We start from the raw sequence: 12,641 nt of genomic DNA, 5'->3' as shown, positions 1-12,641 counted from the left end.
TTATCCAGGTAGGCCCTAAATCCAATGACAAGTGTCCTTAGACACACAGAGGAGAGACACAGACACAAGAGGAGGAGGCCGGGTGGCTATGCAGAGATTGGAATGATGTGACCTCAAAACCAAGAAAGCTCAGGAATGGCAGCAGCCACCAGAAGCTAGAAGAGTCAAGGATTTTCCCTTGGAGCTTTCAGAGAGAGTATAGCCCTACTGACACATAGATTTTGGACGTCTGGTCTTCAGAACTGCAAGAGAACAAATTTCTGCTATTTTAAGCCATGCAGTTTATGGTAATTTGTTAAGGCAGCCTGGGAAAACTAACACATATGGAATCTTCTAGCTGAATCTATTCCACATTTCTTTTGGAGCTGCGGCTTATCCTGACCCAGTGATTCTTAACTCTGGCTGCACATTAGAATGGTCTGGAGAACTTACAAAAAATGCTGACGTCTGGGGCCGGCCTGGTGGCGCAGTGGTTAAGTTCGCACGTTCCGCTTCTCGGCGGCCCGGGGTTCGCTGGTTCGGATCCCGGGTGCGGACATGGCACTGCTTGGCAGCCATGCTGTGGTAGGCGTCCCACGTATAAACTAGAGGAAGATGGGCACGGATGTTAGCTCAGAGCCAGGCTTCCTCAGCAAAAAGAGGAGGACTGGCAGTAGTTAGCTGAGGGCTAATCTTCCTCCAAACAAAACAAAACAAAACAAAACAAAACAAAATGCTGAAGTCTGGGCCACAACCTCAGAGCTTCTGCTTTAATGGGCTTGGGGTACCAACTGGCACTGGTGCACAGCCAGAGTTGAGAAGTGCCATTTAATTAGTCACAACAACTTAATATCATGGGGGTGACACAGAAGTACATGGGACAGGAACAGCTAGAGAAAAATATTTTTAACCTTAGGATTTTGCTTTAGAATATAGCATTCTGAATCTTTATGCCCCCATATAAATTATTCTCTGAAACTGTTTGAACAAGTTTTACATCAGCTGTCTCTACAGGCCGTTTTGGCGCCTAGACAGTCTTGGTTCCACCATGAAGGGGTAAATGCATGCTCTGACAGTGGCCACCACTGCTGGTCTGGATGCTCCCCTCGCTGCCCTCAGAAGCAGTGGGGGAGGCTTTGCCTTCTAGATTGAAGCTTGACAACGCTTAACTTTAACATAAATCAAAAGATGTCACTTGCAAGTGCTTGCCCCAAATTGTCCCACTGCCTTCCTTACAATCAGATAGTGACAATTTTGAATTTCTGGTGGTGTGATACTTTGTATAATTAAAAAAATCTGCTGCATAAGAGAATAGTAAGTTATTATTTGGAGGGAAAAGGGTCCCTAATTGTGGAACAAAGCAATTGTTTGTACGTCAGCCCTAAATAAATGTTTCTTTATTTCTGAAGTTGTGTGACCTCCTGTAGCGGTCTTTCTAGCACGTCAGGAAGCAGTCAGGAGTGAAATGTAGTTAGCAATGCGCACTTGTCTATAAAGGGCCTTTGACAACGAGCTCAGTGCATCTATTGACTCCCTGGGAAGTCTGAGGTCACAAGCTTGGCTGGAGCACGCGAGCCCAGATAATGAAGATGGTTTTGCCCTCTTGAAACAAAGCCAGAAACTTTATCTACTTCACTGTGCACTTTGGGTCATGTGCTAACGATGAGGATTTCTGCAATACTAATCCCCCTAATGACGGCTTCTCCCAGCCCTTACACAAACCCACAAGGCCCCGTGGCTTGGCAAGCCAGACAGAATAACCGCAGCACGGCGTTTGGCTTTTGAACTGAGTTCAAGGCAATTAAAGTCATGGGCTAAGGAGGGAAGGAGGGGTTTAGAAATACCAGCATAATAAGTCCTGTGACTGGAGCGCTCCGTAAATTAACTCCATTAGATAAAGCCTGATTTAATGGGGGGAAGATGCTGAGAAGCGCTACCCTCATTAAATCTGGCTGTTAGAGGCGCTTCTGATGGAATTAAATTTGTTTTAGTTGTTTGAATCACATAGAATAGTCTGTGCATGTGCACGTACACACGTGCGTTCTATGATTTTTGTGGGTATTTTTTAAAGAGCAGAGGAAAAGAACAAAAAACAAAAATATACCAAAATATACCAATCCTCCAAAATCAAAAACTGAATGAATGCTCAAGAGCCAAAGAGTGGAAGACAAGGAGAAAGGCAGGATAGAAGCAAGGAGTGGAAAGTGCAAGAGAGTTCTCCTGGTTATAAAGCCATGAGCTCCCTTCGGTGGGGGCTTCTGCTCAGCTGCCTGGGCTGTGGACTCCTGCCTGGAGCCTGGGCGCAGTTCCCCCGGGTCTGCATGACAGTGGACAGCCTGCTGTCCAAGGAGTGCTGCCCGCCACTGGGCATGGAGCCGGCCAATGTCTGTGGCTCTCAGGAGGGCCGGGGCCAGTGCACAGAGGTGGAAACTGACACCAGGCCCTGGAGCGGTCCTTACATCTTGCGAAACCAGGATGACCGAGAACGGTGGCCAAGGAAGTTCTTCGACTGGACCTGCAAGTGCACAGGTGAGGGAGCCGCTGTGGGCAGACTCGGCATGCTCCAAGCTGGGTAGGGAGGGCCCAGCTGGGAAAGGAGCCTCTTCTAAGGAAGAGATGAGACCTTGTCACTATTATACTAGGCTTTGAAAGGCAAACCAAGTTTCTTTTTTGTAGGCAGTGAATTGAGTAAGGCTGATGTCTTGGTGTATTCTTCACATCCTCTATACATCTAGTTATGGAAGCTAAATAAATATCACATGGGCCAAGCCTGGGTATGAACTCATGCCAACATACCATGGGCTTGTTTGTTGGAAGAGGAAGCTAAAGAGCTCAAGAGTCAGCTTTGAAACTCAGAGCAAGTCCTTTCAAGATCACTTCTGTGCCCTCTCCTTCTGGAATGAGTTTGCACTTGTTCTCAGGGGTGGGCATTCTAAGGAGTTCAAGGGGGTGGGCGAGACTTGGCATCTGGAAGACAGGCGTCGAGGGCAGGTGTTCTTTAGTCCTAGTCTCAGCATTTCTAACGATTTGAACAGGTCTCAAGCAGGGTGCGTCTTGCTCGTTAAGGTTATGACTGGGTTGTAACTTTGCCAAAGTTGGAGAGACGTGGCAGGACAGAGCTTTCTCAGTGGGCTGGGGAAGGGAGGTATAACAAGGTTCTTTTTCACTCTTGCCTGGGTTTGATGTGGGCATCTCAAAATTTGCTGTGTTCCTCTTTTATACCTTGGTCTCTCTTATTACCTGTTTCTTTGAAATCTCTGTGCATTTCTTATTCCTCTGGCTCCTCTGAGCCTTCTCAAATCCTCCTCAGTAGTGCTCCCTCCAGTGTTCGGCAACCATGCACAGCGAGATAAATACTCGAAGCCTAAGAGGGCATTTGAAATGCAAAAAACATCAGCGGCATCTTTACCAAAGCCGGTGGGCAGTGTTCTACAATGTCCAGCTGCAGACGAATTTTTCCTTCTTAGTTTTTTTTTTAACCTATATTCTCATATGATGCTGGAACAGAGGAAAATAGAGATATTTGAGTTATATAAGGGTATAAAAAAGTAAACTAAGGGAATGTAAAAGGACTGTGATGTTGATGGAGGAAAGATGCTAGATTTTCTTAACTTTTAAAACATTCTGGCTTTATCATCATTTTGTAGTCACATTGTTAATTCTGTGATTCAGAGGAACTGTTAGTTTTGCCTTGGATGTTCATTGTGACAAGTTTTAAATAGCATAGTGAATATATGTTATCCATTTTTCCTAAGCTAATCGAGCATTTGCTTCTATAGACATTATCTTGTATTCTCATGGCTTTTCAGTCTGAGAAGCAGTAAATTTCATATTACCTTTGTGATTGGAAACCACACAACACAGTAACTTCTTTGTCTATGACTCAAAAATTCTTCTGGAACACTGATTTCCAGGTCAATCAAAGATAGAGTGACACAACTTACAAAGGTTGAGAATGTCCATTTTATAGAATCCTTTGGCAGAAGATATTAGGAAACAGATATAACTGTTAACTCTTCTTATCATCATCTACTTTATTTTTTTGACGTTGCTAACAAGTTTCTTTTAAAAACAGGTGGGGGGGATGGAAAAATAGAAAGTGGCAGAATAGAAGGGATAATTGCCGTCTCTCTTTCCTGAGAGAATGATTATAAATATTCCTCCATAAGTGACAGGAATTTAGGGTCACAGTGACCTGCGTTCAAAATATAAAAAGGATCCCTGCCCTGAGGAGGATAAACATACCCAAGAGGGAGTGGGCCAGAAACAGGGCCTGTCCTGAAGTCCAGGCTGTAAGGACATTGCATGTCTACAGGCCAGTCCTTGGAAGCAGAGCTTCCTCAGTGGGTATAATCTCCATCTCCGACTATTCTCAAGGCCACGGCTACCCCCTGAGACCCACTCCTGGGCTGTGGCTTGCCTTCCTTCCTCAGTGATTTGATCTGTCTAGACTCATTCAGGACCATAGCTCTTTCCATCCTAACTTTGGATGGCTCCACTTATGTTGACTAGATGGTTTTTTTCCTTCAGTCTCAGGGCACCAGACTTAGTCCTTAGTGGCTGAGTTGGAAAGTTACTTAGTATACACAATAATCACTGTGATGTGTCATATGTCCCAGAGCAAGACACATACTCTTCAGTTTATTCTTCCTCAAAAAGAGAGCTGCTTGCCTTCCTAGGGTAGCTTTTTCATGGTTTAGGAGGCAGTGTTCAAATTGAAACTTGATCTTGAATGCCCCAAAGCCCTCGTTTCTGGTAGCTTCATAATTCTTTTGCAAATAGGACCCTTGGGATTCTTCTGAGGTCACCCAAAATTTATTAAGGAAGAAAGGTAGATTAACTTCTGGCAACCAGACTGTTGATAACCCTGAACTTTGTTAATTCAGTGGGAAAATAAACACACCAATTATCTGTCAATGGGCATTTAGGTTGTCTCCACATCTTGGCTGTTGTGAATAGTGCTTAGTGACATTGAAATGCTAATATCTCTTTGAGATCCTGATTTCAATTCTTTTGAATAAATACCCAAAAGTGGGATTGCTGGATCATATGCTAGTTCTATTTTTGATTTTTTGAGACACCTCCATGCTGTTTTCCACAGCAGCTGCATCATTTTGCATTCTTACCAACAGTCCATAAGGGTTCCAATTTCTCCACATCCTAGCCAAGTGGTATATATGTACAAGTGAGTACTATTCAGCCTTAAAAAAGAAGAAAATTCTGCAACATGTGACAACTTGGATGAACCTGAAGGACATTACACTATGTGAAGTAAGCCAGTCATAGAAAGACAAATACTGCACAATTCCACTAGTTTGAGGTATCTAAAATAGTCAAATTCATAGAATCAAAGAGTGGAATACTGGTTACCAGGTACCAGGGGAGGGGGAAATGGGAGTTACTAATAAATGGGCACAAAGTTTCAGTTAAGCAAGATGAATAAGTTCTAGAGATCTATACAGCATTGTATGTGGAGTCAAGAATAAGGTATTGTACACTTAAAGATAAGTGAAGAGGCCAGGTCTCATGTTAATGTTCTTCCCACAATAAGATAAAATTAAAGAAAATAAACACACCACAGTCTCCATGATTTTGAAGCTGGTAAAAGATTTTAGCCTAATACAGAGAAATAAATACAAACTCTGAAGGAGAAAAACCCTAAATTATGTGCTCAAATTCTCTAGAGAGAACGTCTCTATTCTTTGTGGGAATAAATAGAAACAAAAAAAATTACTGAACTTAACTGTCAGAAAGAGGCGAATTTCAGGAAATTTTGGCATTCGCCATTCACCCTACAGTGTTACCTGCCAGTTGGCATTTCAGAGAATATACCAGTTGCAGCTTTGTCTTTGGCCTTTTGAAAAACGTGAGCACCAAGTAGTTAACTGTTGTCTAAGAACTTCTTGTTTGTACAAGTGACTAAGTGCCTCCATTTTCCAATCTCTGAAATGGGGATAATGGTGAAACCACACTTGTAAAATCCTTTTGAGCTCTGTAGATGAAAGGCCCTGTGTGAGTATGAAGTATTGTTATTAAAATAATAGAATCTCTAATTAAAAGGAATAGGCTATTTAGAACTCCTTGTAAATTCACTAATCGGTAGTCTTTAAGCTCATTTAGTCTAATAGCCTTCGGAGTTTGAGCTTTTGCCACTCGTGTAGGAACGTGCACTGTTCTCACCCTCTTTCAGTTCTTTTTTTTTTTTTTTTTATCTTCCCAAACCCCTCTGTACATAGCTGTATATCTTAGTTGCAGGTCCTTCCAGTTGTGGCATCTCTTTCTGTTTTTATCCCAGTCCTCTGTAGAAAGAGGACTTTGACTTTTTAAGTTTAATTTTTGCTCAAGGACATACTCAATGATAGACTGGCATCATCTAGGGATCCTTTATTTTTTCTCTCTCCATTTCCCAGTAAGATAACACAATCTGTTCTAAAAAGCCTGTCTTAAATTTTTTGCTGCTGCTATTAGTGTATTAACAGAAAAAATGAACTCATGTTAAATCTGATGCAAAGAACTACTACAAAATCTAAATTAAAGAAATCAACATTTTGTGTGCAAGGCTTTCATGTTGCTGCACTTTGCAATTGTCTTCAGTGAAACGACGAATTCTTTAGAGCAGGTTTAGAAGCTCAGCAATGAAAGGGAGCTGACTGCAGAGCTGTGGCGTGTTTTCTCTGAGACACACTGGAAAAGGTATTTTTTTTTACTGACTACATTTCTGGGTCCTGGGTGAGCTCAAATCCAGACAAATGCTTTCTTATTAGTACGTCCACAGTGCTTTGCGGGGGCAACTCTGGTATGTGAAAAGAGCTGTGAAGCGTCTCTGGTCTCCTGACTTAGAATTGCTCATTTTGTCTTCTGCTGTCCATGGCGCTTGGTTTATTCCTGTTTTCACTCTCCCACAGTTAGACTTGTGCCCATATTTCATCATGCACATGTCCGTCATTCATCTCCACTAGAGGAAGGCACTGTGCCTTATTTATATTTGTAACTTCTAGCGCCTAATGCCTTTTATTCAATTATTCACGGATTCCTTCATCACCTACCCAACCAATGTTTATTTAGCACTGATTATGTTAGGCCCTTCGGGTGCAAAAAGTAAAAAGCCCAGCTTGATCTTTAATGTGTCCAAAGTGTAGTGGATGAGTCAGACAGATATGAAACAAATGCTAATCAGTACTACTTGAGAAGTGGTATCTAGTAATACTAGTGTAATAACACTTCATATAGAACTTACTATGCACCAGACCCTGTTCTAAGTGCTCTAATATGTTAACATGCTTGTTTTCCATAAGGACCTTATAAAGTAGAATTCGTATCCTAAAATGACAGGCTTTGGGAGGTTAAGTGCAAAGTTACCAAGTGCGGTAATTTGTATGAATGGACATGAAGCTGTAGGAACAGAGGAAGGCACGCTTAGTTTTGTCTGCCCTTTAGGTTGTAGGTGTTAATAAATCATTTGTTGTGTAAATGAAGGAGAGAGATAACTGCTTATTGGTAATTTTGTTTCTAGCCACCAAAAAGAACTGTGGTAAAGAAAGTGCAGGAATCTTAAAACTAAGGCCTAAGGTATGAACGACTCAATTTCCACAACGAGACCCCAAAATTCAAAGATAAGTTTTATGCCTTTAAATATAGAAATGTATTGAATTTATTATTACAAAATTTAGATGTGCTATTTCTTAGTATTTTGAAGGAAGGAATTACTCTCCTGTCATAGAGCTGTGGCTATAGGCAAACAGCTGGAAGTTTGGATGGTTAGTATTCTTCAGGTGCGTTTCGTTCGATTACTCCTCAAAAAATACACTATTCCTGTAAAAGCTGCCAGAGTTGGTGATATGTTTTAATCAAAGATGTTTTAAAAATAGATAGTATACAATTTTAGTAGGTACCCTGAGGGAAAATAAATAGACTCCAAGCTCCATGAAGCCTGAAGCACCTTGCATAGCTTCAATACTATAGTAACTGCTCAATAAACATTGATTTAATATTTTGTATTTAGTAGCTTCACTCTGGTAATCAACATAAAATTTAATGTTTAACTCAAACTATTCAGCAACATGATCTTCAGTCTTGAGACCAGTAGAATTTTTCCTTTTAAGTAGTTTTTACTTATGTTCTCGTATGGTGTTGAAACATAGGAAAATACAGATAACGAGCTATGTAAGGATAGATAGAATATTTTGTATATGACAAAAGGAAAGAACCCAAAAAATCAACTACTTTTTAAAAAAAATTCTTCCTACTTATGATATTTTTAAGAACGTTTTCTTTAGCCATCCAAAAATCCATTGGGTTAATAGAAAAGGATGCTGTGCATTTTCTTTACGTAGTACAGGTGCTAATCATTTTGTTTTCATGCTATTGGAAAATTTTCTCTTCCTTTAGCAATCCAAATAAACTTCTCTCTACTATGGTCATAGTATTTTTTACTTACTCTATTTTGGTACCTACAGTTTATCAAAGTTATTTATAGGGCCCACTTTTCTTTCTAATCCACAAGGATAGGAGAGAGAGAAAGAAGAAGTTTTATGTTTATTGAATTATCTGCTACATGCTTTATACTTCTTTCTTTTATTAATTAACTATTTTTAAATTTCAGCTTTATTGAGGTAGAATTGACAACCAAAATTGTAAGAGATTTAAAGCATACCTTGTGGTGATTTAGCTTTATATTTCTTTGATTCATCCAACAAATATTCATTTTGTACAAGGCCAAGCATGCGCCAGTTGCCTGTAGCTGAGACAAGTAGATGATTGCAGTCGGTGTGGTCAAGTCAATGAAAGGGGAACAGGGGGTTACAAACACAGGGAGAACAGCGTGGGAGCATCTGACTCTGACATGTGGAGTCAAGGAAGACGTTGCAGAAGACCCATCCTGAACCTTAAAGGAAGAGTAGGTAACCCAGGCAAAAAGGAACTTAGGGAGACTATGAGGGAAAAGTGTTGCAGACAGAAGGAAGAGCAAGTACAAAGGTCTGGGAGTGTCAGATGGAGGAGGAGGGCAAGGGAGCAGGTCACCTCCCTGTAAATACTTTACATAACCTCTCTAATCCCTTAGGAGATAAATATCATTATCCCCTTTTGTTTTAACATTTCACTGCAATAATACTTATTTATATATATATTTATTTATTTTTTCTTCCTTCTTCTTCCCCCAAAGCCCCCCAGTAACATAGCTGTATGTTCTAGTTGTGAGTGCTTCTGGTTGTGCTATGGGGGATGCCCACTCAGCATGGCTTGATGAGTGGTGCCATGTCCACGCCCAGGATCCAAACCAGAGAAACCCAGGGCCGCCGAATTGGTGCGTGCGAACTTAACCACTCTGCCTTGGGGCCGGCCCTCAATAATATTTAAATGTTTACTCTCTAACTTATTGCCACCTAGTAATGAGGCGCTTATCATACCAAAAGCAATAATCAAGCCTAAGATGGAAAAAGTCAGAGGCAGCGACAATAACTTAAACTTCAGACGCTAATCAGAAAGGTGCTTAGAGCTCGAGCTGACCAGGGCTCAGTGCCGGGGTTAATAAAGGAAAGGCATTTGTGCAGACGACAGGCAACCCTGCAGTGATCTACACTTCCTGACACTATGGCAGCTAATTCAGCTTTATGACCTGCCAGCTGCCATTGATTTTGTCTTAACTCTGTCTCCTTTGTGAAATAAGCTAGCTTTTTTAATGTTAGATTTCACCTAAATTCCTGGAAATCAGCTTATTTATTTTGCTTCCACCTTTAGCTTGGGGTATATTCTCTTCCTTCTCTAAATCAATGAACTGTTTTGTGTCGGCCTTATTGTGTGTGCCACAGGACAAGAGGGGCAGTGTTGACATCCAAGGCTGCTGCTCAGCCCCTGGATGGGAGCATGGAGAGGACACAGGAAGAACCCCCTCCAGCATGATCTGTGAGAGGAAGGAAAGCCTAGCAAGCAGTGCCTGTATTAGTTTGCTAGGGCTTCCATTACAAAGTACGTCAGACTGGGTGACACACAGAAATTCCTTCTCTCACATTCTGGAGGCCTAAAGTCCCAGATCAAGGTGTCAGGAGGTTTGGCTGTCTTCTCCCTGTATCTTCCTTCGTATGACCTTCCCTCTGTAACTAACTGTGTCCAAATTTCCTCTTCTTATACAGACCTTGGTCATATTGGATTAGGGCCTACCCTATTGACCTCACTTTAACTTAATTACTCCTTTAAGTACCCTGTCTCCAAATACAATCAAATACTGAGATATTGGGGCTTAGGACTTCGACATATGAATTTCAGGGGGACACAGTTCAGCTCATAACAGCATGTAACGCATTTCACATCCTATTTCTTTGCTGGGAATATTTCTTGGGAACTTTCTAGTGTTCAGTCCCCTTGGAGATAGGAACCTTTCAAGAGGAGGGTAAGGAAAGGAAATTGACTGTCTTTGCCCTCTTGTCATCACCTTCATCTTCTCTTCCATTCTACCCCAGAGTTCAAATTTGGAAATTTCTTCCAAACTATATAAACTTATTTCCTTTTCCATCTTTCTCTCTCTCTCTCTTTTTAAAAAATAAACTAGGAAACTTTGCTGGCTATAACTGTGGAGACTGCAAGTTTGGCTGGACCGGCCCCAACTGTGATCGGAAGAAAGCACCAGTTGTTCGGCAGAATATCCATTCCTTGACTCCTCAGGAGAGGGAGCAGTTTTTGGGTGCCTTAGATCTCGCGAAGAACACCACACACCCCGACTATGTGATCACCACGCAACACTGGCTTGGGCTGCTTGGGCCAAATGGGACCCAGCCACAGATTGCCAACTGCAGCATTTATGATTTCTTTGTGTGGCTCCATTATTATTCTGTTAGAGATACACTATTAGGTAGGTTTTTTCCTTAGCTTAAGGTGTATTATTACAGGTTTGGGATTGGGGATGAGTGGGTGGGAAGTCATTTCAGGTAAGTTAATTAACAAGAGAACAATCTCAAGGAAGAGTTAGGCTTCGGAAAATCATGGAACAGTCAAATACTGCCTAGGATGGAATGGAGCTGTTTCTTCCTGTACGTTGGCTGCAGACATTTGCAGTTTGTACTTTGGGTTCAAAGTCTAAACTCTTCTCAATGAAGCTCTTAATCTTCAAAGGCAAGAGTTGGTGAAGTGGAGGCAAATCCGTTTTGATTCCAGAAGGAAACCTTTCTAAATCTGGCCATGGAAGGCCTCTCTGACCCTTTCTTCAAATTGGAGGCACTAACTGAACATGCACTGAAGCACATGAAGCTTCTTTGTGCAGAGTTGAAGTGTTTTTATTGGAAGGTATTGCTCATTAAACTCACAGGTATTAGTCTACAGACTTTCAGGCCTTCATTTATGATGTCCATGCACTGCTGGGATCCCCAAGTTTTTTGGGGTTGTATTGTCAAGGAAAAGCATAAGCTAAGCCACAGCAATATAGCTTAGCTTAGCCCTTTGAGCCAGTTATGTGGGATACTTGAGAAAATGGTGCCCTGCCCTTCCAGACCCTAAAAGTTGGGCCTGGGAGCACTTGGAATGGAGAGTTATCTGTTAGGAAGGTCATTAATCTTGTAGGTCCAACTTCATCCTCAGTTATTTTCAGAAAGCGAAAGCTGTAGACAGTAGTTAGCTGCAGGAGGGCTTGAATCCCTTCCAGGTTCTGCTCAGTGCAGTCCTGAGCCTTGGCTATACCTACAAGTCTCCACTTTTGGGGCCCCTCATTGGGGTTAGGGTGCATGGAGACCTTGCGCTCCCTTTGAACAGTCGGATTCTCATCAGGAATTCTCTGTCCTCATGTCTATCACTCCTTCCCCACCACTTGATTCCCCCTCATCATTTTGTTTTGAGAACTTTAAACTTTGTTCCACAGTAAAACATTTTAAATGGACTGTGTAGCCAACAGCAGCGAGAACAGTTTTTTCCTCAGTGTGAGTCTTTTTAAAATGCGCCCCACAGGTAAGCATCTGTCTTTCTTTATCGATAGCTACGGAGGCCCTTCTGGCTATAAACCTTCATGGTTTTCCTGTCATCACTCTGAGGAATTTTTGCTTTATGAGAGGGTTGTCTCTCAAGAGGAAAAGAAAACTATAGTTTCTGATCGTATCCAGGAATTAAATTTATATTCATGTCTGTTCATCTCTCTGAAGTTATTATAGATACTTTCAAAAAGAACTAAAGTTAGTGAAAGTTTCTACATAGCCTTCAAAAGCTGTTATGAAAGAGGGAGGAAGGATGGAACAGGCAGTAAGGAGGTCATTAAATTGCCCAAAGTGTTTCACTCAAATTGGTAGTTCCAGTGGCCAGCCAAATCGGTTTGAATGTATTTTTCTCTCGTCTAGTCTTGGCAGCCATGCTTGTCAGCTAGTAGTTGCAACTGATTGATGGCTGAGGCAAAATCTGTGGAAGTCCTTTTTGGTTCTATAAATGCTGAATTAGGACTAAGTATAGTTGAAGTTACTTTATTATTATTAATCCCTCTCTTATAAATGTGTGCATTTGTAAGGACTAGGTTAGAAAATGTCTTTTAAAAACGTATTTCATTTAGGTCTCAATGATCTACTCCTTTGGATACTCTTCTTGCATCTTAATGACATGTTGCTTGAAAATTAAATATATAACAGGGGCTTTTTTTTTTGAGGAAGATTAGCCCTGACCTAACTACTGCCAGTCCTCCTCTTTTTGCTGAG

At 41.5% G+C, this 12,641-nt stretch overlaps 1 protein-coding gene across 2 annotated transcripts in view; it reads left to right on the top strand.

Annotated features, from left to right (window-relative positions):
• Nucleotides 1–12,641, top strand: part of DCT (dopachrome tautomerase) — an 80,941-nt gene that overhangs the window by 42,682 nt on the left and 25,618 nt on the right. The window contains exons 1-2 of one of the 2 annotated variants that reach the window (XM_014732151.3): nt 1,671–2,508; nt 10,526–10,825. In XM_014732151.3, coding sequence (XP_014587637.1) covers nt 2,118–2,508; nt 10,526–10,825 — 691 coding nt within the window. In that variant the 5' untranslated portion in view covers nt 1,671–2,117. Of the gene's footprint in view, nt 1–1,670; nt 2,509–10,525; nt 10,826–12,641 lie in introns of those variants that run through there. The other variant, XM_070240390.1, reaches the window with a different exon arrangement.

This window comes from Equus caballus, chromosome 17, assembly GCF_041296265.1.
Source record: "Equus caballus isolate H_3958 breed thoroughbred chromosome 17, TB-T2T, whole genome shotgun sequence".
NCBI classification, from domain to species: domain Eukaryota; kingdom Metazoa; phylum Chordata; class Mammalia; order Perissodactyla; family Equidae; genus Equus; species Equus caballus.
Note: the sequence above shows the minus strand (reverse complement) of the source record. Positions and strands in the feature narration are given on the sequence as shown.